The sequence below is a fragment of the Acomys russatus genome, chromosome 25 (assembly GCF_903995435.1).
Source record: "Acomys russatus chromosome 25, mAcoRus1.1, whole genome shotgun sequence".
Lineage (NCBI taxonomy): Eukaryota > Metazoa > Chordata > Mammalia > Rodentia > Muridae > Acomys > Acomys russatus.
In genome coordinates this window covers 35,326,664-35,349,502 of record NC_067161.1, presented here as the reverse complement: position 1 = coordinate 35,349,502, position 22,839 = coordinate 35,326,664, and the positions used below count along the sequence as shown (strand labels likewise).

The 22,839-nt window shown below is 41.6% G+C and overlaps 1 protein-coding gene and 1 non-coding gene across 2 annotated transcripts in view; both read right to left on the bottom strand.

Moving 5' to 3' along the window:
- The window catches only part of Meikin (meiotic kinetochore factor), a 48,692-nt gene that overhangs the window by 18,556 nt on the left and 7,297 nt on the right, over positions 1-22,839 (bottom strand). Inside the window, exons 6-11 of the mRNA XM_051168172.1 lie at positions 19,701-19,820; positions 18,417-18,456; positions 15,373-15,437; positions 12,674-12,679; positions 11,967-12,037; positions 3,867-4,022 (exon numbers count right to left, since the gene is read on the bottom strand). Of these exons, the coding sequence (XP_051024129.1) occupies positions 3,867-4,022; positions 11,967-12,037; positions 12,674-12,679; positions 15,373-15,437; positions 18,417-18,456; positions 19,701-19,820 (458 nt within the window). The remainder of the gene's footprint in view (positions 1-3,866; positions 4,023-11,966; positions 12,038-12,673; positions 12,680-15,372; positions 15,438-18,416; positions 18,457-19,700; positions 19,821-22,839) is intronic.
- On the bottom strand, positions 8,359-8,487 carry LOC127208863 (small nucleolar RNA SNORA17). Its single transcript, XR_007833131.1, has one exon. It is a non-coding gene; the product is annotated as a small nucleolar RNA SNORA17 (small nucleolar RNA).

The window sequence follows — 22,839 nt, the reverse complement described above, 5'->3', positions numbered from 1 at the left end:
CAAGTGGTGCAGCCTGTGAGAGCCTGGGCTAGCTCTTCCCGCTCCCTTACTTGCACCATCTTGGCCAGGGCCAGCCCTACTGTGCTGCCCAGGTGAGGTGCAGAGCCTGTTCTCCCGAGTGCTGCAGCCTATGAGAGCAAGGCCAGCTCACCCATTCTCATGACCCCATGGTCAGCTTTCCCAGTTGCCTCTGGTGGCAAGGGGCAGGCAGAGGGCATCTCCCCCTGCCCGGGCTACCTCATGGTAGAGGAGTGGTACAGCCAGCTCTCCCTTTGTCACACCTTTGGGGCCAGCTCACTGGACTTGCTTTGCTATGCTGTCCAGGTGAGGTGCAGGGTTAGCTCTCCCAAGTGCTGCAGCTGGTGAGGGGCAGGAGTAGCTGCTTATGACCCTGTGGGCAGCTTCTCCATCTCCTAGAATCAGCTCTCTGACTCTCACACCCTAGGGGCAGCTCACCCACACCCCTGCTACCAGAGCCAGTTCCACTGTGCTGCCTGGTCAAGGCACAGGGCCTGCTCTCCCAAGTGCTGTTGCCAGTGAGAGGTGAGGCCAGCTCTCCAGAGCACTGTAGACAGTGAGGGGTGAAGTCAGTTTTGCACAGCCTCTGGACACCCATGTGGTCCCCGGCAGCCGCCCCAACCAGGGGCAACCCCATGTTCTCTAGTGGTGATATGAGCCACATGACATCAATACGAACCCCTGCTGCTGCTACATAGCCACAGACCCAGACATGGCCCTCAGCAGTAGCTCAGGCTGAGACCTCAACATAGCCCCAGGTTGCAAGGCTGGCCACTCACAACAGGTTACTCCTCTTCACCGTCAAGTCTCCAGTTCCAGCTTTCTTCATAATGCTCAAGCTGCTCCACTTCTTTTTCTTTCCCATCTGACCACCACATACTTGCACATTGTGGTGGCACCAACCGCAGGCTGGCCATGAGGCTGGTGGGCCCCTGGGTGGCATCCTCTAGCAAGCAGGTGTCTACAACCCACCTATGCTGTGGGTGGGGACGCAGGTCTATGGGTGGCATGGCAGTCCACAGTCTCTGCCTGTCTTGCTCTTGCCTTGCTGCTTGCTGCACTGTGTAGGCAGGGCTCTGTGAGTCTATGGCCCAGCTGGGCTGTAGGGTGAAGGGCAGGTCTGTGGGCATCTTTCCCCACCTGCACCACATGGCATGGTGGCATGCACGTCTGTCTTTCTTCCTCCTCCCTCTTTCTTTCTTCCTTCACCCCATGCTGTACTGCCTGGATTTGATTTGATTTTTATGTGTCCTAGGCATAGAATCACTTTGGCCACCAAGCCAGGCATCAAGCTGGGATGAGCAAAGGACTGCCATCTGCTCTGCCCCTGGCTGATGATATAAGATCACAATAATCACCAACAAAGTGTCTCTGCCCATTGCGTGGGGAGCACTTTTTTAAAAAATATAGTTTCATTAATTTAATTTAAATGCTGTAAGTGGTCTCTATACTGTGACAAAATGTCAGACAAGAAGCAGTTAAGAGAGGAAGGGTTCCTCTCAGCTCACAGTTCAAGGGTACAAATCCACCATGGTGGAGAAGGCACATTGGCAGAAGCTGGTCACATGGCATCCATGGTCAGGTGGCAGGGAGGGATGAGGGAGTGCTTGCACTCAGCCATTTAGATCTCCTCTGCAGTCTGGGACCCCAGCACATGGAATGTTGGCACACACATTCAGGGTGGGTCTTTCCACCTCAACCTAATCTATCCCACTCCCTCACAGACATGGCCATTGACCTGCCTTTTAAATGATTTAGGTCCTATCAAGCTGATGGTCAATGTGACCATCACACACACCCAAAGAAGTTAAATCTAGTGGTGAAGACACTGTTAGGACCAGCACATCCTTAATATTGGCCCTAGTCTATTACAGTTCTTAGTTTTATTATGGTGGCGTCTTTTATAAAAGGTTGCTATTTGTTATGTAAATGTATATAGTTATTAAGTAGTTATTAAGAGATACTATGTAAATCTAGTTGAAGAATTTGTTAAAATCAGAATATTCCCAAACAGCTAAAAAATGTAATTCTATAACACACAGAAGCCCACATAAGACACATATAGAAACATAAATAAAAATATAATAAAAATTTTAAAACATGACCAGTTATGATGACCCATGCTTCAGTTTGATATGTATTAAGTAGTAAGTTTATAAATGTGTTGTGTTCAAGATTATTGTTATTCAAGTTTTTCATTCTCTGTGTTAATGTACTTCTAAATGGAAAGACTCACATAGACAAAATGAGAGTGGGTAGTGGGAGAGAAATGAGATGGATAATGCGAGGGGTAAAGACACAGAAAGACAGGGAAGTTTGCAGAGACCAAGAGGGGAAAAATAATTTGATTGAGAGAAAAGACAGACAACAATAGAAACTGAACAGAAAGATAAAGAGACAGAGCCACAGAAGGACAGGGATAGTGTGAAGTATGGGGACAGGTAACAAGACAGACAGGAATCAGAGAGAGGTAACTGACGCCAGGAGAGACAAAGCACAGGCAACAAAGAAGAAAGAAACAGGCAGGAAAGCAAAGACGAGTGACAGACAGGCAGAGCGGCAGAGGTGGGTAGCTTTATTCCCAGCAATAAGCTGCCCTTGCAAATCTTGGATTCCATAAGCCCATCCTGCCTTTCTGGTATGTCTCTCTTCTTGAAGAGGTGACTGTTAAGCAGTGCTAAGTTTGGATCTGGAACTCAACTCTGAGATAAAACTGAAAATCATAGTTAGGTCTGGGTTAGTTTTATTCCACTTCTACTTTTCCCTCACTCTGTTTTTCTTCTGATTAACCCATTTAAACTAGTTGGAATAAACTAATCTAGAATGAATTACTAAGGAAATTGTTAGAGCCGGGCAGTGGTGGCGCACGCCTTTAATCCCGACACTCAGGAGGCAGAGGCAGGAGGATCTCTGAGTTTGAGGCCAGTCTGGTCTATAGAGTGAGTTCCAGGGCAGCCATAGCTACACAGAAAAACCCTGTCTCAAAAAAAAACAAAAAACAAAAAACAAAAACAAAACAAAAAAAAAAAAACAAAAACAGAAAAAAACTGTTATAAAAAATTTATGGGCATATTTGATTGGTTCTAAACATAAACATATTAACTCTAACTTATTAGCTACGTACTTTTAATTTCTTTGTCTAGACTACCTTTAGGATTGGTGAGCAAGGATTACAAAGAGTATATGCAGACAGAACCTGTAGACTCTGCAGAGAAGTCACTCAGTGAGCTAGCACTCATCACTCTGGCACCTCTAGGGTCTCTGCTGTGATGCTGCCAGGGGCTGTAATAGCTTTACTATCTGCATCAGCTGTCCAGGTGAGGCCACCATCTCAGGCTGAGCACAATAGCACAATACAGGCTCAGGTGGTACTTTTGCTTGAGAACTCCTTTTGGATCCAGGCAATCACTGTCTAATCCCTCCCTAAATTCTTTTCTCAGGTACCATATGCTCCAGTCAGCCACTTGAATTCATAATTATATCTTAGAATTTGCTTTGCAGGGGTCCCAATGACACAACTGTCAACCCTCAGTTCACTTTACAAAGCAGCTTGTATGTAGCTACAGAATTTAGCTGCACCCCATTTTCTCTATATTTGTTAAGAAATTGTGCATTTCTTTGTTTGTGTGGGTTGGTTTTGAGGTTTTTCTTTGTAGCTCTGGATGTCCTGGACTTGCTTTGTAGACCAGGCTGGCCTCAAACTCACAGGGATCCACCTGCCTCTGCCTCCCAGAGTGCTGATATTACAGGCCATTGCACCAGCTGAAATTGTGCATTTTTAAATCTTCTTAATGACTAAATTTTTTGTCCTTCTAAGAATTATGAGTTAATAAAATACCAGGACTTACCAACATGGGTTCCAGGGGCTGCGGCATCAGAGCACCCCTGACTGCATTGTTTTCTAGAGCTGAACTGTGACGGGGGAGCAGAGCCCTGTGCTCTAGATGACCAGAGCCTGACTTGGCTTGAGCATGTGGACCTCTGTCTTCACATTCTTTCTCAGGCTGAAACACATTCACAATATGGAATATAATTCACGATGCTATAAAGCATTCCTAGTTCTTCTCAGGTGTCCAATTCTTCACATTGAAAAAAAAAAGATTTAAACTTGAAGGAAAATTATTTTCTAGGGAAAAAACATGTTTTAAGGCTAGGGGTATATATCTACAGCACTATAAAACAAAACAACCCAGAGCCTGACATATCCTTAAAAATAAAATGTCTGATATATTTAAATGAAAAATTGGGTAAAGATAAAATAGGTTGAGATACCCAGTTCTACAACATTTAAGGTAATTACAAGGTTGGAAATGTGGCTTGATCCGTGGCAGCAGGGGTTAGCACTTGGGTAAAAAGGAGCTAGAAACCAGTGTTTTGCAAAAACAAAATAAAGTTTTATATCTGTTTGCCAACACTTAAAATTATACTATGGACAATATTAAACATATTTATTATTATCTTTATTATATAATAATCTATATTTTTAAAACCACACCCCCTAAAATTAAAAGGCCTCTTAACATCAGGACATGTTGACCATCCCAGAGTGCGTTGTCTTGTTAACTAATCCCTATGTTGCACATTACACATGGTCAGCCACTCCAGCTGTGGACTTGTCTCATGGTTTCATAGTATGTTTATATTATAGCACTTAAAATAAAAGCGTGTCAAACATAAGTAGGGAGGAGAGATTCGAATTTCACATAAAATTAGATTGTGGGGATCTAATTTTGAGGATTTTAGGTTGGGTGGGGATATGAAGAGGATGGGAGGGTAACGGGGAGGAGGGAGGAGCCGAGGAGGTACAGTCTGTGGTAACAAGTACATGAGAGAACAGTCAAGAGCAAAGTATACAACAGCCTCAACTGACTTCCTTCCTCTGAAGACTTCAGTCCTTGAAAACAGGTGCCCCTTTCAGGCTTGCCACCCTCCTAAACAGCAGGGCTGTTGCCATGCATGACTGTCCTCTCAGTTCCTTGACTTCTGTGTTACCTTTTCCCTCGCGCCACTTCAGTCACTATCAAAGCCTAGCCCTCGCCTTCAATAGAAACTATAGACGCATCAATTCAGACAGCTCCCATTCTTTGTCTTCAAGAAATAACACGCTCCCCTTGTTACAATCTTTAGTTCATGGATCTTGCTGTTGTATCTTTACCATTGGTTTCTTTAGTCTTCTTTCTAGCTTATCAAACCTGTATGTCACACTAGTCATCAGTATAGTTAATTTCTTATTCCTTCTTCTTTTATCACGGATGTCTGACAAATCTTCAGTCTCAGACAAGCCTTCCCTTCCATATCCTCTGTAGAGTCACTGTGGCTGAACACTGGTAGAATTGTGTGACCTGTCAGATCACAGACTCAACAAAAGTCACCTCACACAAGCAACTGTACCACACACGTCTAGTTTCTCGTGACTATTTCACAATGCTCTATTTCCCTTAGGCCTCTCTTCTTCCCTTTGTAGTCTCCAGCTGGAAAGCTTCCACTATACACTCCTGTAACAACAAACATCAAACAGGATGCTACCCAAGACTCAAAACTTCAAGGCTCAGTACGAAATGTGAGGCTCTTGCTAAAAAATTCCTAAAGAATGTAAAGATAGAGTAGAGCACTGGATGTGCCCCTGTAAGTGTGTGCCCCTGTAAGTGCAAATCCAGCCCTCTCACACTGCATCTACAAACCCACCACAATGGAAATACCCCTCTGTTAAAGGCCAGTACCTATGCTTATACTTACTAGATTGATGCCTCCTTATCTTCTCAAAACTTCTCTCTTCAATATGATATGGACATTTAAAAATAACAAGTGCTTCTTAAACAGTTTTATTGAGATACAATTCAACATACCCTAAAGTTCATACTTAAAGCATGAAATTCAATATTTTAAGGATATTTTTAGGGCCATGCAGCCATTACCACAATCTAATTTTTGAACATTTTTGTTCCTAAAGTCTCATATTAGTGATAAATTTCCATGCCACTACACCAGTACTAAGTAACCTTTTCTCTATTTTCTGTCTTTATATGTATTTCTACCCTGGGTATTTCCTGTAAATGGAGTCATATAGTATGTGGTCTTCTGTGACTTGCTTTTTCATGTAGCATACCATGTTCAGAGCTCATCCATGCTTTAGTATGCATCAGTGCTTCATTTGTTTTTAACTCGTGGGTGACGTCATTGTATAGATGTGACACCTTTCATGGTCCACTTATTAGGTGAGCATTGGGGCTGCTCTACTCTGGCAATTATGAATAACTGTAATTGCTTACATATATATTTTTTGTGATGACGGCTTTATCCCACTTTGGTGTAAGAGTTACAGTAGAATTGCTGGATCCACATTTAAATGTTTGAAGAATCAACAAACTGGTTTCTAAAGTAGCCATGCGATTTCACATTCCCAGCAGGATCTGTGGGGATTCCAGTTTCTTCACATCCTCACCAGTATTGGTTACTGCCTTTTTTATTTTTTATTTTACTGTGGCCATCTTAGTGGATGTGAGTAAGCATATTATTGTGGTTTTCATTTTCATTTGCTTAATGCGTGATTATAGTGAGCATAATTTCATGTGCTATTGGCCATTGGAGACAGGGTCTCTCTGTGTAGCCTTGACTGTCCTGAACTTGCTTTGTAGACCAGGCTGGCCTTGAACTCACAGCGATCTGCCTGCCACTGTCTCCTGAGTGCTGGGATTAAAGGTGTGCACCACCACGCTTGGCTCAGTGGGGCCACTTTTAAACAGCAGGATATCAAGATGATAGATTTATACTCAGGAAGAGACACTATGATAAGCATAGCTTTTGAGACAATACAGAACACAACAGCAGAGACATGACATTAATATATGATGGGCCACAGTTCAGTTGCAAAGTATTTGATCTGTATAAGAGACGGGGCTGACTAGTAGAGGAAGCATTATGGAGTAGACATTATAGATGAAGGACAAGGACAGGTATCCAGAAGGAGTGAGAGAGAAGTAAAGAGAACAGAGAGAGCATAGAGAAGGATTTCTTAAAAACAAAACTTTTTATTGGTTCTTTGTGAATTTCACATCATGCACCCCTCATACCCACTCTCCACCTTTGCAACCTCCCCCTAACAGAGAAAAAAATCTCTTTGCGGAAGCTGTAGTGTGTCACAGTGTGTCCCACAGTGTGCCCTTTTGTCCACACTTCTTTGTTTGCAAATGGTCATTGCAATGATGCATTGGTCTGGTACTAGGCATTTGGCTTCTGCTACACCATCAATATAGAGCCTCACTGGGGGTCCTCTTAGATATCCTGTTGTTGCCCTGTGTCACGGAGGTCGTGTAGTTTTAGATCTGTAGGACCAGCCTCTTCACACATTCTAGCAGTTTGTCAAAGGGGTAAATGCTGGGGTAGGTCAACCCAAAGTCCTGGATCTGGGCTTGAAAGGTATCTGAGCTGGTCAGCCCACTGACTCTCCCACTCTCATGTGCTCAGAGCCAGCTCAGCAGCAACCACCACCACCAGGGCCAGCTCTACCCTGCTGCTCAGGTGAGGTGCAGGGCCCACTCTCCTGAGTGTTGCAGTTGGTAAGGGATATAGTCATTTCTCCCACTCTCATGCCCCCACGGCCAGCTCTCTCATGATTCCCAGGTGAAGGGTAGGACCAGTTCTGCACAGTCCTCAGACATCAGCAAGTCCTAGGGTGGCAGGCCAGACCAGGGGCTGTTGCCTTGCCTTTGGTAGTAACATATCCCGTGCTGCTTCAGGGCCACAGACACAGACATGGCTCCCGGTGGCAGCACAAGCCATCATCACCCCACCATGGTGCCAGGTGGCATCACTGGCTGCTCACATCAGGCTGTTCCTCACTACCCTCGAGTCTTCAGTTCTGCCTCTCTTCACTGTGCCCATATCCTTCTGTTTCTCTCTCTTCAATTTTTCCACCATTTACTTTGTTCCTCTTAGTGATGCCTGGGGTCCCTGGGTGTCTGAGGTTGTCTCAGGAGTGTTATGCCTCACTCATGCATTATTGCACCAGGCAAGGGTTATCTCAGGCATGGTCTGCTGCCCCCCAAGGCTTGCTCAGCACACAACTGCTGGTCATCACAGGCTAGCTCCCTGTCCAGGACCTGTGACACCTGGTCTGATGGTCATCTTGAACTCACTCCATGCCCAGCCAGTGGGCCAGAGTGACCCCATGTAAGAGTCATCTGTCTGGGGCTCACTCCCTCCTGGAACCCTGAGTCCAAGGCAGGGTTCTTCTGGTCTGCAGCTTGCTCCTGGTCTGGACTGGTGGTTGTCTCAGGCTGGCTTCCTGTCAGAGGCACCTGTTGCTAGACTGAGAGTCTTCTCAGGCTCGATTTTTCAGGAAATGTTAGGCTACTAATCATTCAGCTGTTCATAGGTCAGAACACTGAAATGGACATAGCCTCTCTCCTCTGCCACCTACTGACGCACATGTGACACAGCAGCCACACCTGCAATGCCTCTAGGAGCAGTGGAATACTTTCTTTCATTGCTTTAAGACAAAGAATTGAAATTCTTGTGCTAGAATCTGACAAGTATTTGACATGCCCATGTTTTGTATCAATATACTAAATTCTATACCAATGACTTAGATATAACCTTCCTTATGAGTAATAATTAGGCCTTGAGCTAAAGAGTAGATTCAATCATCTACCTTTTGTTCTATCCTCCCTCTATTTTTCTATATCCCTTTCTTTCTTTTCAGCTCCTATCTCCTTACCTACTGATGAAAGATAAAGGAAAAGAGGGGTGTCCCCGAATTCTGCCTAATTTTTTTCTGTATAAGACCAATAATAACTTATAACCACCTCCTGATGAAAATAAGCATTTGTAGACCAAGAGAGCAAACAGAAACCTACCCAACCCCTCCTAAGTCTAACAGATAGATATGACTCTATAAATATATGAGGTAAAATAGTTAAATAAGGTCTTCAAAAGCCTCAGAGACACACAGAATACAGCATTTAAAGATGTTTTTATTATCCCAAAATTTCTTTGACAACAAGACAAGTTAACTCCTGACAACACCCAGCCAACCTCAAAGAAGATGATGAGCATCAAAGACCCTCCTTATGGAGGTGGCTTCAAGTGTGGCAAACAAGCCACTGGGCAAAATGTCCTCATCCTGCCACCAACAGAATTCTGCCTAAAAATGGGCAGCTTAGATGCAGGCAGAGTCAATGGCCAAACTAGGCCAAGACAGGGTAAGCAAGTCCTCAATAGTTCCTGCCTTGCAAATAAATCTGGCAGAGACACTGGGCCAGAAGGCTGAAGATGAGGCTCCAGCGTTATAGAGAGTGTTGGGTGACTGTTCAGGCAGTAAGCTGTCTCAGTCATTTTGTTCATTTTGGAAGCTGCTAACCTGCACTGCTGGTTCACTCACGAATTTAAGTCTTATTCCTTCTCAAGTCTCTGAGGGGTGTTGAAGACCAGATAGCTTAGTTTTACAATCAGGTTTAGTTGGTTAGGGGATGAGATCTTTTTAGATCAAGATAAAGGAGTTAAGGTAATAGAGATGAGCTAGGTGGATAGATGTTGAATTTCATTCAGAAATTTAAACCCAACAAGACATGAAAGATGTTTACTTCAAGTCTGACAAATACAAACAGCCAAATCATTATGAATGTAACATTTATAGAACTCATGGTTGTCACATGGTTCTCTCTGCTGTATGTAGTTTGTTTTATGGATGTGTAATAAATGTATATGAAAAAGCATAGACCTTTCTATTAAAATAAAAGGAATATTATCAAATAGCAAAAAAAAAAAAGAGAGAGAATTGAAATTCAGGTCAAGATGAACTAGATCTCTAGGCGATGAGGAGCCCCAGTTGCATACGGGGTGAAATTCAACGCTGTGCTCCCATCTTCCTGTTTCCGTTTTTAGTGGCCATCAACAGTAATCTGATATATCCAGTTTTTTACTAAAAAGGCTTCTTGAGAGCCTGCCTCTCCATTCAGTTGCTGCTTTTTCTTCTTTTCTACTATTTCCTTTTAGGGTCTGTTTCCCCCCAAGGCTTTCACTTTATGGCCTTTTCTACCTCGACTGCTGCTCCCTGGTCTTTAGTTTCTCTTTGTGCTTGGTGAGCCAGGGGCACAAACTTGTCTTCCAGTGTGCGGTGTCCTATGCAGCTCCCAGCAATGGCTGAGGACCTCTGCCACTCTCCATCTACAGCAGAATCTGCCACTGTCGGTGTTTCAGATTTGCATGTTATTTGCAGTTTTCTATGAACATGTGACGATAAACAACCTTTAACACACTTCTTGCTGTCTACATGCCTTCTTTAAGTGAAATATCTGCTTAGATCTTTTGTCCATTTTTTCATCTTCATACTTAAGCTTTAAAAATTCTTTGTGTGTTTTTGGATTATCATATGCACCTTTTATAATGTGAGGCTTGTCTTTTCTTTCTTAACATTGCCTTTCACTGAATTATAGTTATCAATGATTTCTTTCACGCATTATGCCATTGGTGCTGTGGTGTTGTATTTAAAAATTCATTACCCTGTCCAAGGTCACCTAGGTTTTCTCCTGTTAGTTTCTAAGAGTTTCACAGATTTGCATTTTATATATTTGAGCCAGTTCTTGTAAAATGTATGACATCTGTTTCTTGGGACATTTTTTGCTTGTGGATATACATTATTATTATCCAATTGCCATCTGGAGAAAGATAACTTCCCTCCATTGCACCATCTTTGCTTTCTTGTCAAAGATCACTTGACTACCTACCTTTTGGCTCTCTGCACCAGTACCCTGCTTTACTTGTTCCTTCTTTCGCAAACCCAGCTATCATGAATACCAGTGCTTGATTGCTCCTGGACCCTCCTCTTTCCCGTAGTCTGTAAATACTCTTGCCCAAGTAGTTTCAAATATTTCTGTGTCTTTACAAATAACTATAATATCATGCACCTTTTATACGTTTTCCTGATCTGCAGATTCATATCAATGGCCCTTTGAACATTTCAATCTTCACGTTTCCTTAGAGCTCTTACATTGTCCCTATAACGTCAAGTAGCATCATTACATATGTATGCACGTTGTACACAGGCACATGCCCTTCTGTATGTACATACATGCTGACATCCAATGTCTTTCTCAATTATTCATGAATTTATTTTTGAGAACAAGTTTCTCACTAAAGCAGGTGGTCTAGGTGACCAGCAAGCCCCAGGGATGCTCCTGACTCTGCCTCCCAGTACTGTGTTTCCATACCAAGAACTAGATCAACTGAATCATCCCCCCAGCCTCTCAGATAACATCTTTATCAATCAGCTGCTCAAGACAAAGCGTAGACGTCTTTCTCACTCCATCCTCTATATCCATCTGTCAACTCTCCAGGCAAAATTATCTTCAATCCAGGCACATCTCTCAACCTCTCCTATAAAACATCTTAATCAAAGACAACACAAAATCTCTCACCAAAAATCTTTATATTTCTTACTAATAGAGCTCCCTACTAACATGTTTGCCTTTCCCCCAATTTATTCCCTAACCTATACAATAAAAATAAAAGGGATTTTAGATCAAGACTTGTCACAAACTACTAAAAAATAATGAAAATATAAGCCTGTTTTCTCAGCTATAAAATAGATACCATCAAACAAGCATGTAATCAAACAAAGCAACTATTTATCTGACTGGAATGATATAAAAATGATGCTATTAATGAAAGGCTTTCCAAGTCCAAAGTCTTCCACAGAGAACCTCAGAGTCCAGGCATAACCTACTATAGTCTCCAGGGTAAAGTGCTGCTCTAGCACAGTAAATTTCTTATTTGTACCTTAATGAATAACGTGTACCTACATAGTTTTTTTTAAAAATTGAATAATTCTTATGTTCCAAAATGCTTTTTCTATTGCCGTAAATGCACTGAAAATATTTTATATGATTCATTAAAATCAGATCTTTTATTAGTGCAATAATTTGCATAGTTAATCTTGCTTCAATACTTGCTTTTTTCTGTGTTTTTTTGGTGGTTGGAGGGCCAGTTTTCTCAGCAAACATAACCTCCGAAGCTGCACTTTCTACAAATAAAAACATAGTTTAATTCTATTTAACTGACCACTAACTGTAAATACAGAAGAGAGAGAATTCAAATTCAAAACCAAACCAAACTCCTCGTTTCTCTATTGCCCAGATTGATCTTGAATTCTGAGGCTTAAGCCATTCCCTTGCCTCAGCCTCCTGAGCAGCAATGACTTTGGGTACCTGCCACTATAGCTGGCTCTGTCAGCATTGAAAACAACTCAGGTCTGGACTGTATTATTCGGACTTTCCTGTGTTCCCTATTGCCTCCTTCTGCATCACCCCTTACTGCAGAGCTGCCTGTCCCACTGGATAAGAGGTATGGGATGAGTGTGGAGGACAGCACTGTGTACAGAGAGCTGGAAGAATGTCCACAGTGACTCCCTAAGAGGACAGCACTATGTACAGAGACCTGGAAGAATGTCCACAGCGACTCCTTAAGTCTGCACTTCACACACAAGCAGCTTCTAAAGATGGGTCTTCAGTCTGTTACTCAGATCATCCTGATCTTTTCCAAAACTTCCCTGTGAAAATGGCATGTGTCCTTTCAGGGACACTTATATAACAAATTGAAAAAAGGAGGAATGAAAAGAAAAGAAAAAAGGAGGAATGCAAAGGCATATATAATTCTAGACTCACCACTCTGCTCTACCATCATGCTTTTAAAATATTTTCCACTGCAAAGCAAAACTCTTAATTTGACAAGACCTAGGTAACACTATGGTTGATTTTTGTACCATGACCATTCTCCCTGGTTTTTAGTTTTGGTGTTCAGGATTTAACATGGGACCTTTCGCATGCTAGGCAGGCATGTTACACCTCCAGGTCTCACCTTCTCTTTCATCTCTTCTCTTTTCTTAATATAAGAAGTAAACCATTGCCAGGCATGGTGGCACACGCCTTTAATCCCAGCACTCAGGATGCAGAGGCAGGCGGATCTCTGTGAGTTCGAGGCCAGCCTGGTCTATAAAGCAAGTTCAGGACAGCCAAGGCTACACAGAGAAACCCTGTCTTGAGAAACCAAAAAGAAAAAAAAAAGTAAACCATTATGTCCATTTTCAGTATAAGGCGTGCTCAGAGTGCTGCAAAGGGCCACAGATAAAGAGGAGTCACTGGCCCCTCTCTCTCCTAACTGGCTGCTGGCACCTGCTTGTCTCAGAGCTCTTGGGGTTGAAAGTTGCAGGCAGTCTGCTGTGTGACTATGCTAGTAGACTGTAACTCTCTGGAGCTTTAGTCTATGGGAAAAAGAGGGCGGGGTTCCTTGCGATCAGGGACTTTAAACATCATTGCCTTGTACTGAGTCACTATACCAGCCATTTTTGCCTTTTGACATCTCTTTCTTTCCTCCCTCCCTCCCTTCCTCCCTTCCTTCCTTCCTTCTTTTTCTTTTTTTGAAAACGTTGTAAATCTAGATTATCTTTTGGGGGCATTCTACATTCTTAAATCCAACCAAAACAATGAAATCCAACTCCATGGCCTTTGTTGGATTACTTTTATTTTTTTATTATTTTTATTTTTATTGGAAATAGAGTCTTCTCTTACACAATACACTCCAACCACAATTTCCCCTCTGTCCACTCCTCCCAGCACCCCCTACTTCATGTCTCCCCAAATTCATTCCCTCTCCATTTCCCTTCAGAACAGAGCTGGCTTCCAAGAGAACAGCCATATAGGGCAAAACAAGATACAAGAAGACAGGGCAAAAGCCCTCATGCCAAAGCTGGACAAGGCAACCCAATAGGAGGAAAAGAGCCCCAAGAGCAAGCAAAAGAGTCAGAGATGCACCTGCTCCCATTGTTGGGAGTCCCACAAAAATCACCAGGCTAACAGCTACAACACATGCCGAGGACCCGGTGTAAACCCATGGAGTCTCTGTGCTTGCTGTTTCAGTCTCTGTGAGCTTCAGAATTGAATATTAAATTTTTCCTATTTCTCTGGTCTCTTGAATGTGTTATTACAAAGTGAGGGCCTTAAAGTTCCCTTTGAGTGTAACAGTCTTTGATTTCCTAGTACTAACCCTCTAGGATAGACAGTTTGCTCCTGCCTGGGGCCTGTGCTTTCCAGGCTGTCTCTACCACTAAAACACTTGTTCAGAGCGGGAATGAAGGTAATCTTTTTTTTTTTTTTTTTTTCCTGCAGAGACAGGGTCTCAACTATTCAGCTCTGGTTGTTCTAGAACTCAGTATGTAGATTAGGCTGGCCTCTTCAAAACAGCTTCTTAAAATGAAGATTTTATAGCTAAGTTTATATTATCAGCTCATATAAACATTTGAAGTAATCAATTATTCCTTGAAGAAAAAACAATTCTTCAATTTTGCTTCCAAACAGATGTTACAAAACTTGTTGCAGCAACAGGGGCTCAGTTTTAAGAGCTCAGATTAAGAGCACAAGCTGCTGTTCTTTCAAAGGACCTGAATTCAATCATTAGCTCCCATGTAACAGCTTACAACCATTTGTAACTCCAGTTCCAGGCAATCTGTAATTCTCATCTGGTCTATGCAGGCACTGTGTATACATGGTGCATAGGAACACATGCAGACAAAACACTCATAAAAATAATGTTAAAAAGCCTGGCACTGTGGTGCATGCCAGCAATCCCAGCACTCAGGGAGGCAGAGGCAGGCAGATCTCTGTGAGTTCGAGGCCAGCCTAATCTACAAAGTGAGTCCAGGACATCCAAGGCCACACAGAGAAACCCTATCTTGAAAATGAATACAACAACAACAACAACAACACAACCTACAATAATACTGACCTAAAACCGAGGTTAATTAGGACACAAATGTCTTGCTAAATTCATCCCAATAATAAATTAAATAACAGAATGCCAATAATACAAGACATTTTGTTGATCCCATTCTTTTTCAGTCACTACATATGTCCTCAATTGCTCTCTTCTAGCACTGACCCTACAAGGGCAGAGAAAATGTGTCACTTCCCACTCAGGCATGCAACAATGCCTAGTATACAGTATACCTAGTATATTTCTATAAGAATAAACTATGGGTGTTGGATGGATAATTAAGACCCAATTTCTAATTCCATAAGTATTCCTTTCCCTCCTTTCTCTTGCTTGTTTGTTCATCTTTCCTTTCTCTCTCTCTCTTTAAATGGGGTCTGACTATGCATCCCTGGCTGGCCTGAACTCTCCATGTAGACCTGCCTGCCTCTGCTTCTTGAGTGCTAAGATTAAAGCAACATCCAGCCAAATGTTTATTTTTAAAATGCAATCAAGCTAAAATGTTTCCTGAGGTACCTAGTTTGTTAATACATAGTATACTGCCTCAAAAATAAATATGCAATCATGCAAATAATTAGTGTCACTAATTATTACCTGATTCTAAATTCAAAGTATACTTCAGTTCTGGAGAAACACGTTGGGTCTCTAATGGCATCCCTCTGTAATAAGAAAAAATTAGTGGTGTTTTCTAATCTTCTAGTAATTTTCAATTATCCTCAAATTATTCTGAAAATAAACATTCACAGTTGATTATTCTGTAGGGAAAATATGACTGGCTAGAAAAATACATCATATTTATAGTAACAGATAACAATAACATGTACTTAAATGTTTATCAGTGTGACATGTGTGTAGAGGAAAGCCATAATGTTTAGAATTACACAGATCCGAGATTAAACCCAGCTCTGCTATGCATACTTTAGTGGCCTTGAGAAAGCTCCCTAACTCGTCCTGAGTCTTACTTGCCTTATTTATGCAAAAGAAGTAGCAAACCTGCCGCCCAGGAATCTGGTGCTAAAGATTCCAAATATGAGGGATAGTTTTGGAAGTGAGTATCTTTCTCTCTTTGGTACTTCCACAAATGAGATTGTGCCTCATTCTAACTAAACATTGGACGAGATGAGCTATTATAAGAACGTGAAAGGATTCAAATTCAGTGTTTGATTCCAAAAAAGATCTGAGCAAGACAGAAGATTTCCTTGAAGACCACAGAGTTGAAAAATAAGTGTGAGAGGGGACTCTTTTAAATTCTCGTTCTGGTTTATTGAAAAGTTGAACTCAGTAGAGAGCAAACCACTTTTTCTGTCATTTCCCTTTAAGCTCATGCTTCTTTGCTTCTGAGCGAACCTTCATGCAAACTTCTCCTCATGCACTGCAGGAACTCTCTGAATAAACTGCTACTTTCAGGCGATGAAGAGCCCAGTGTATCAGCACAACTCCAAGCTCCTACTGTGTAAGTGCAAATCTTCCCACTCTGGCACCACTCAAACTCAGTGCCATGGGAAGGGCAGCCCAGCCTGGTTCCTAGTCCATCCCCACCCACCATCTGCTGCGTCTCCTCCCTGCTGCCCCTCAGCCCCCACCATTTGCTGCCGCTTTTCTCTGGCACTGGATCACTGTCATCTGGAAGTGAACTGTCTCCACTCTGTAGGTTGTCTTCCTATTTTCTTGGGTTTTCTATAAGTATTCATTGAGGATTAAATTATCTTAAAATTTTCACAATCTGCTTTAGTCATGCTGAAAATCTTTCAGTGCCTCTCAATACTTTTGGGAAAAAATAAAACTTCCATCCTCAAGGCCTTCCACAGTTCAGATTGTGGCCACCCTCTGGAAATTAGATCCTGCCTATCTCACAAACATTCAGTTCAGTTCACACGCCCTGAACCAAATACTTCCTCCAATAATACACCTTTCCCCAATCTTCCCCGTAGCAACTCCACCATGCTTTCTCGCAAGAGCCTCATCATCAAGTGATATTGGCAGTCTTTAATAATAACCACCTCCATGATAATTCCTCTAAAATAGAGTTTTGAGTAAGTGTTTTTGAACTAATTACATAAATAATCTACTGTCATTGTTCCTAGGGGTCAACAGAAGCCAGCCTAGTCTTAAGCTTTTAAAAACTATATATAAAACTAAATAATCTGCATATTTATGGAAACTGTCAGTGTTATGAATAATATGCATGGTTAGAACCACAAACAATGGGCTTTGTTTTTGTTTTTTCCCCGAGACAGGGTTTCTCTACGTTATCTTGGCCATCTTGGACTCACTCTGTAGATCAGGCTGGCCTCGATCTCACAGTGATCTGCCTCCCAAGTGCTGGGATTACAGGCATGTGCCACTACCGCCTGGCTAGTCTGGCTTTTTCTAAGTCTACAGAGTTATAGTTCAGTTTAGTCCTTGCACTTTTGACAAAAGTATTTCTTAATGCAAGCAGATGGAAAAGTGCTTTTGCTCTGGCTAAATTCATATTAAATAAAAACAGTATTATAGGGAAAATATTCAACATTTGTGGATTCAAATAATTATATCATCTAACTGAAATGAATTAGATTTCTACTTTCTTAGATTTTGTTTTTTTAATCTGAAAGAAAAGAGAAATCCTTATTCATTTTGAATTGCCAAAAAGTAGCAAAGCTTGTTTTAAACCATTGTTTGAGCCAGGCATGGTGGCGCATGCCTTTAATCTCAGCACTCGGGAGGCAGAGGCTGGTAGATCGCTGTGAGTTTGAGGTCAGCCTGGTCTACAAAGCGAGTCCAGGACAGCCAAGGCTACAGAGAAACCCTGTCTTGAAAAGCTAAAACCAAAAACCAAAAACCAAAAAAAAAAAAAAAAAAAAAAAAAAAAAAAAAAAAAAAAAAAAAAAACAGACTAAGAGAGAATCAAAGAAGGAAGAACAGGCTTGAAATAGTTAAAATCAGCTCACTGAGGTGGGCATCCAAGCTGCCCATTAATCAAACATGAATTAATAAATGCTTGATGAACAAATTTCCACAAAATGAAGCCCAATTCAATTCTGACAAAATAATTTCGATAAAAGTATACCTGCTACTTTTATAAAATGCTATTTAACATATGTGCTACTAACTCAAGGCTGTGGAGTCAGCCTTGACCATGGACCACTGGGTCCACCACCAAATCTTGTTAATTCTACCTTCAAATGTCCTAGAAGCTTGGCCTCTTACCGCAGGGTCTTCCTCTGCTCATCCTTGTATTTAGAGTGCTCTTTGCTCAACTTGCCCTTCCTTTAGATAACTGTTCACTGTTCAAAGGACGCCCTTCCAATGACAACTTCCCCACTGCACTATTTAAAGTGGCAAGCCTCAACCCAGTACTCCAGAGCCCACCTTGCTTTCTCAGTATCATCCTTTACAACACAGCATGTGGCAGCATATCTACTTGCCTACTGTCTATCTCTCTAGGTTGTAATATGGACTTGTTGCAGGCAGCCGGTTCTTGTTTGATTTTACCCCCTACTGTCCCAGCAATTATAACACTCCTGGCCCAGAGGAAGTGCCCAGCAAACCCTGAATGAATGAAATTCACCTGAGCTGTGGATGGCAGTCAGCACTATTATAACTCTTACAATAAGAGGTTTTGAAACTGTACAACATCAAAATTTTTAGTTCCTTACATTTTTCTATGGCATTTCTTATAGTTTTCTGAAGAAGAACCTACCAAATGGGGGGAAAAATCAATCCATTAGACAGAGATACAAAAAAGGCACATCTGAAGCTAAAATTATCCTGGATAAAAACAAATTTCTCTTTAGCATACATAATGACAGTAGTTCTGATTTTATGTTTGACTGTTTTGTGATGGTTTTTCTTTCTTTTTTAAAAGATTTATTTGTTTATTATTATGTATAGTGTTCTGCCTGCATGTACACCTGCAGGCCAGAAGATCACATTACAAATGGTTATGAACCACCATGTGGTTGCTGGAAATTGAACTCAGGACCTTGGAAGAGCAGGAGCTCTTAACCACTGAGCCTTCACTCCAGCCCCTGGTGTTTTTCATATTGTATCTCTTAAATTAGGCAAAGGTATTTTGAAAATATCAAAGTAAAACACATCAAAAGTATTATGACACATTGAGTGATTCACTAATGCTGAGATAATTCTTTATAATCTGAGTATCTTTCACAACTATTGGGAATTATACAATAATCAAGTCAGTAAAACACAATTTTTTTCTCCATGTTACATTTGAGAAAACAATGATTGGCTGGTTACAAAACCCATCCTTACTATGTATTTAGCAGAATCACTGAGGTCCAGGTATAGTAAGAAAGCCTATCTCAAAAACTAAGGTGGGCCAGTGAGATGAGTACGTGCAGACAGCTTTCCAAGCACACACCAGGCCTAGGCTTCATCTCTATGTCTGCAAACAAAACAAACTGAGCTGGGCTGGGAGAAGCCTCAGTTAATAAAGTACTTGCAATTATGCACATGGACCTGAGTTCAATCCCTAGGACCCGTGTTGTGGAAGGAAAGACCCAACACCCAAAAGCTGTCCTCTCATCTTTATAACTAGGTCTCGGCACACATGTATTACATGCATTCACATCCATACATTAAATAATTATAATTTTTAAAATTAGGGGATGGCAAGATGGCTTACTAGGTGAAGGAGCTTGCTGCCAAGGGCCTCTTCAGGTTGTTCTTGGAACCCTATGTGTGTACTATGGCACATGCAAATGCTCATGCATCATGCATGCACATGATAAATAACTGTAAACAATAAAATAAAACCTACACGTACTAAAATTTTGTTAGTTATTATTTGTAGCCAAAAGCAACCTCAGCTCATAGGTTTAGCTTAGAAATCACTTAGGAAAGAAAGAAATCCTACTTTCATTTTCCAACACAGATGAGTGATTTTCCAAATGACAGAAAAATGAAGGTTAAAAACTCACTTAGAATTGCAGAGAGGTTTGCAAACTGTGGTGCCTTCTCTATAGCTACTGCCTTACTGGTGTCTAGAAGAGTGGAATTCTTATAGGGCATGTATTCTTCCAACCTGGGATGCTCCCAATCTAAAAAGCAGAATATATCATGGTACATATGTACACACATACACACATGCACATGTGTGGGATAAATACATAAATGCAATTTCAGAATTCTGCCCCCAAACTTAAGGTCTTATCCACTCTAGTCTATGGTGACTGAATGTTTTAAGTACGTCAGAACAAAAGGATAAGTCATGATGACACCAAGATAAGACTCTATGCCCCAGTCCAATTCTCTTGCTTGCCTTCTATCTAGATCTTTGCTCTGCAGACATCATTAAGCTGTAGGATGCAGCACACCTACTCCTAACCCTAGCCCTAGCCCTAACCCTAACCAACTGGCTGACTCTTGTATTCTCTGGACTTCTCTCTGTTCATTAAGGCTCATGCCAGCCCCACTGCCATTACCTGGTATAAGTTTTAAGCTTTCTATTGACTTTGGCTAAGGATAAATAGCACTATTCCTGTTGCATCTCTGCACCTTTCTCACTGTCCACAATATACTATTATATCTCAGATATTCTTTTTACGTGTGGAGACTGTGAATTGAACCTAGGGCCTCACGCATGCTAGGCAAACATTCTACTACTAAGATATATTAGATATTCAATGCAGACATCATGATGATAAAATACTACAAAACTCTTAATTCTCCTGGTATACCTTGGCAATATTTGGCTTTCCTAAATCAATATCTTTTTATCTCCCCAGATGGCTTACTTTTAAAAATTTGTTGCATCTATTTAATCCTTTTTTGAAATTTATTATTTTTCTTTTATGTACATTGGTGTTCTGACTGCATGTATGTCTGTATGAGAGTGTCAGATGCCCTAGAACAGGAGTTACAGACAGTTGTGAGCTGCCATGTGGGTGCTAGGAACTGAACCTGGGTCCTCTGGAAAAGCAGCCAGTGTTCTTAACTGCTGAGCCATCTCTCCAGCCTCACATCTATTTAATCTTAAACATAGCAGGATGAGAATACCTGAAGAGGCCCCAAAAGAGACTCTAGGTGAAGCTGTGGCCCACTTGCAGCAGAGACCCCAGCATTTTGGAGATGCCAGTACTATGGGATGACTGCCAAGGACAGCAGCATCTGTGAAGAGGTGCTGGCTAGAGGCTAGGAGGCAAGCTGTGTGTGCTTTGTAGGTCCTTTAGAGACCAGAGAATTGTGAGTCAGACCCACCCAGACATCAAGTACTTTCTTCACTGCTAAATTTTTATTTGATTCTATTTTGACTGTAGCCTAATTGTTCCCTCTTGGAATAAGAAACTATGTGACTTTTTTTTTATTTCACAGAAGCCTACAGTTAAAGACTAAAATGTTACAGAGACTGGAATTTTAGAGCAACTTTGTATATTTTAGAGAGTCTGTAGATATTTTGGAGAAACTCTGAACTTTTGAAATAGACTTTGGATATCTTAAAGAGACTGATGTTTATTTTCATTTTTGTTTTTGACATGAGGTCTCATATAGCCCTAGCTATCCTGGAAGTTGCTATACAGATCCAAGCTGGCCCCAAACTCACAAAGATCTGGCTACCTCTGCCTCCTGAGTTCTAGGATTAAAGGTATGTACCACGACGCATGGCGAGAGACTGAACCTTTAAAGTATTTGAATTCTTAAAGACTAGGATTTATAAAAGTTGGAATATGATATTGTGATAGTAACATGTCATCTTGGGTATATATGAGAAAGTAAAGGTTCCAGTTGGAGAGTGACGTGTTTGTGTTGTTGGATAGTGGTGTAGTTGTAATGGTGTGTTATCAGGTTGATAAGGAGTCAATTATGTTGGCTAGTTTTATGTCAACTTGACAGAAAGCTAGTCATTTGGGAAGAGGGGCTCTCAGCTGAGAAAACGCCCCTACCAGACTGGTCTATGCACAAGCCTGTGGGACATTTTCTTGATTAAAGATTAATGGGGGAGGGCCCGTCTCATTGGAGATGATGCCCACACCACACTCCAGGGTCCTGATGGAATGAGAAAACAGGTTGAACAAGTAAAGAGGAGCAAGCCAGTAAGCATCACTCCTCCATTAGTTCTTGCCTCACATTCCTGCCTTGAGTGCCCAGCCTGATGTCCCTGGATGGACTACAAGCAGTAAGATTAAATAAAGCCTTTCCTCTAGTCATTGCTTTTGGTCATGGTGTTTTATCACAGCAATAGAAAACTAACTTAGACACCAGCATCACTTTTTGAAGAACAGGTCTCTTCTTCAATGTGTATTTTTGATATATTTGTCAAAACTCAGGTGTCAGTAGCTCTATGTGTATCTATTGGGTTTTTTTGTTTGTTTGTTTTATTCCAATGATTCATGTGTCTGTTTAAGTGGCAGTGTCATGCTTTTTGTTATCATGGTTCTTAAGTTTAACACTTTAAATCTCTTTATCTAGGATTGCTTTGGCTATCTAGGGTCTTTTGTGCTCCCTATGAGGTTAAGATTGTACTGAGGCTTGGGAGATGGCTTAGTTGGTACAGTGACTTGCTGAGGACCTGAGTTTGATCCCAGCTTCCACATAAAAAAGCTGGATATGGCAGCATGCACCTCCAATTCCAGTGCTGGGGAAGTAGAAACAGAAAGATCCCTGCTACTCGCTGGCCAGCCAGTCTAGCAAACTGGTGAGCTCCAGGTTCAGTGCAATATCCTGTCTCAAAAGACAAGATGGAGAGTGGCTGAGGTAAATAACTGCATGCACATGTGCACACACACAAATACACAATTGTCTTTTCTATTTCTTTGAATAAAAAGAATAGTTACCATATCTGCCATTTAAAATATTATACCAATGTATGTGTGTGTGCATGTGTATGTGTATGCATATGTGTGCATACGTGTGTGCATGTGCTTGTAACTGCACATACTAGTGGTCTCACTGTGACATGTCTATGCTTGCATGTGCTGTGCTGCCATCACGCTTTTCTCCCTTCGACCTATGTCTGCCCTCCTCTCCCTCCTCCCTAGGCTTCCCTTGCCCTAGAGTCTCCTCATACTTTCAAGTCACTTTAATGTTTTGTTTCAACATATAAGAGAAAGTACACTTGTC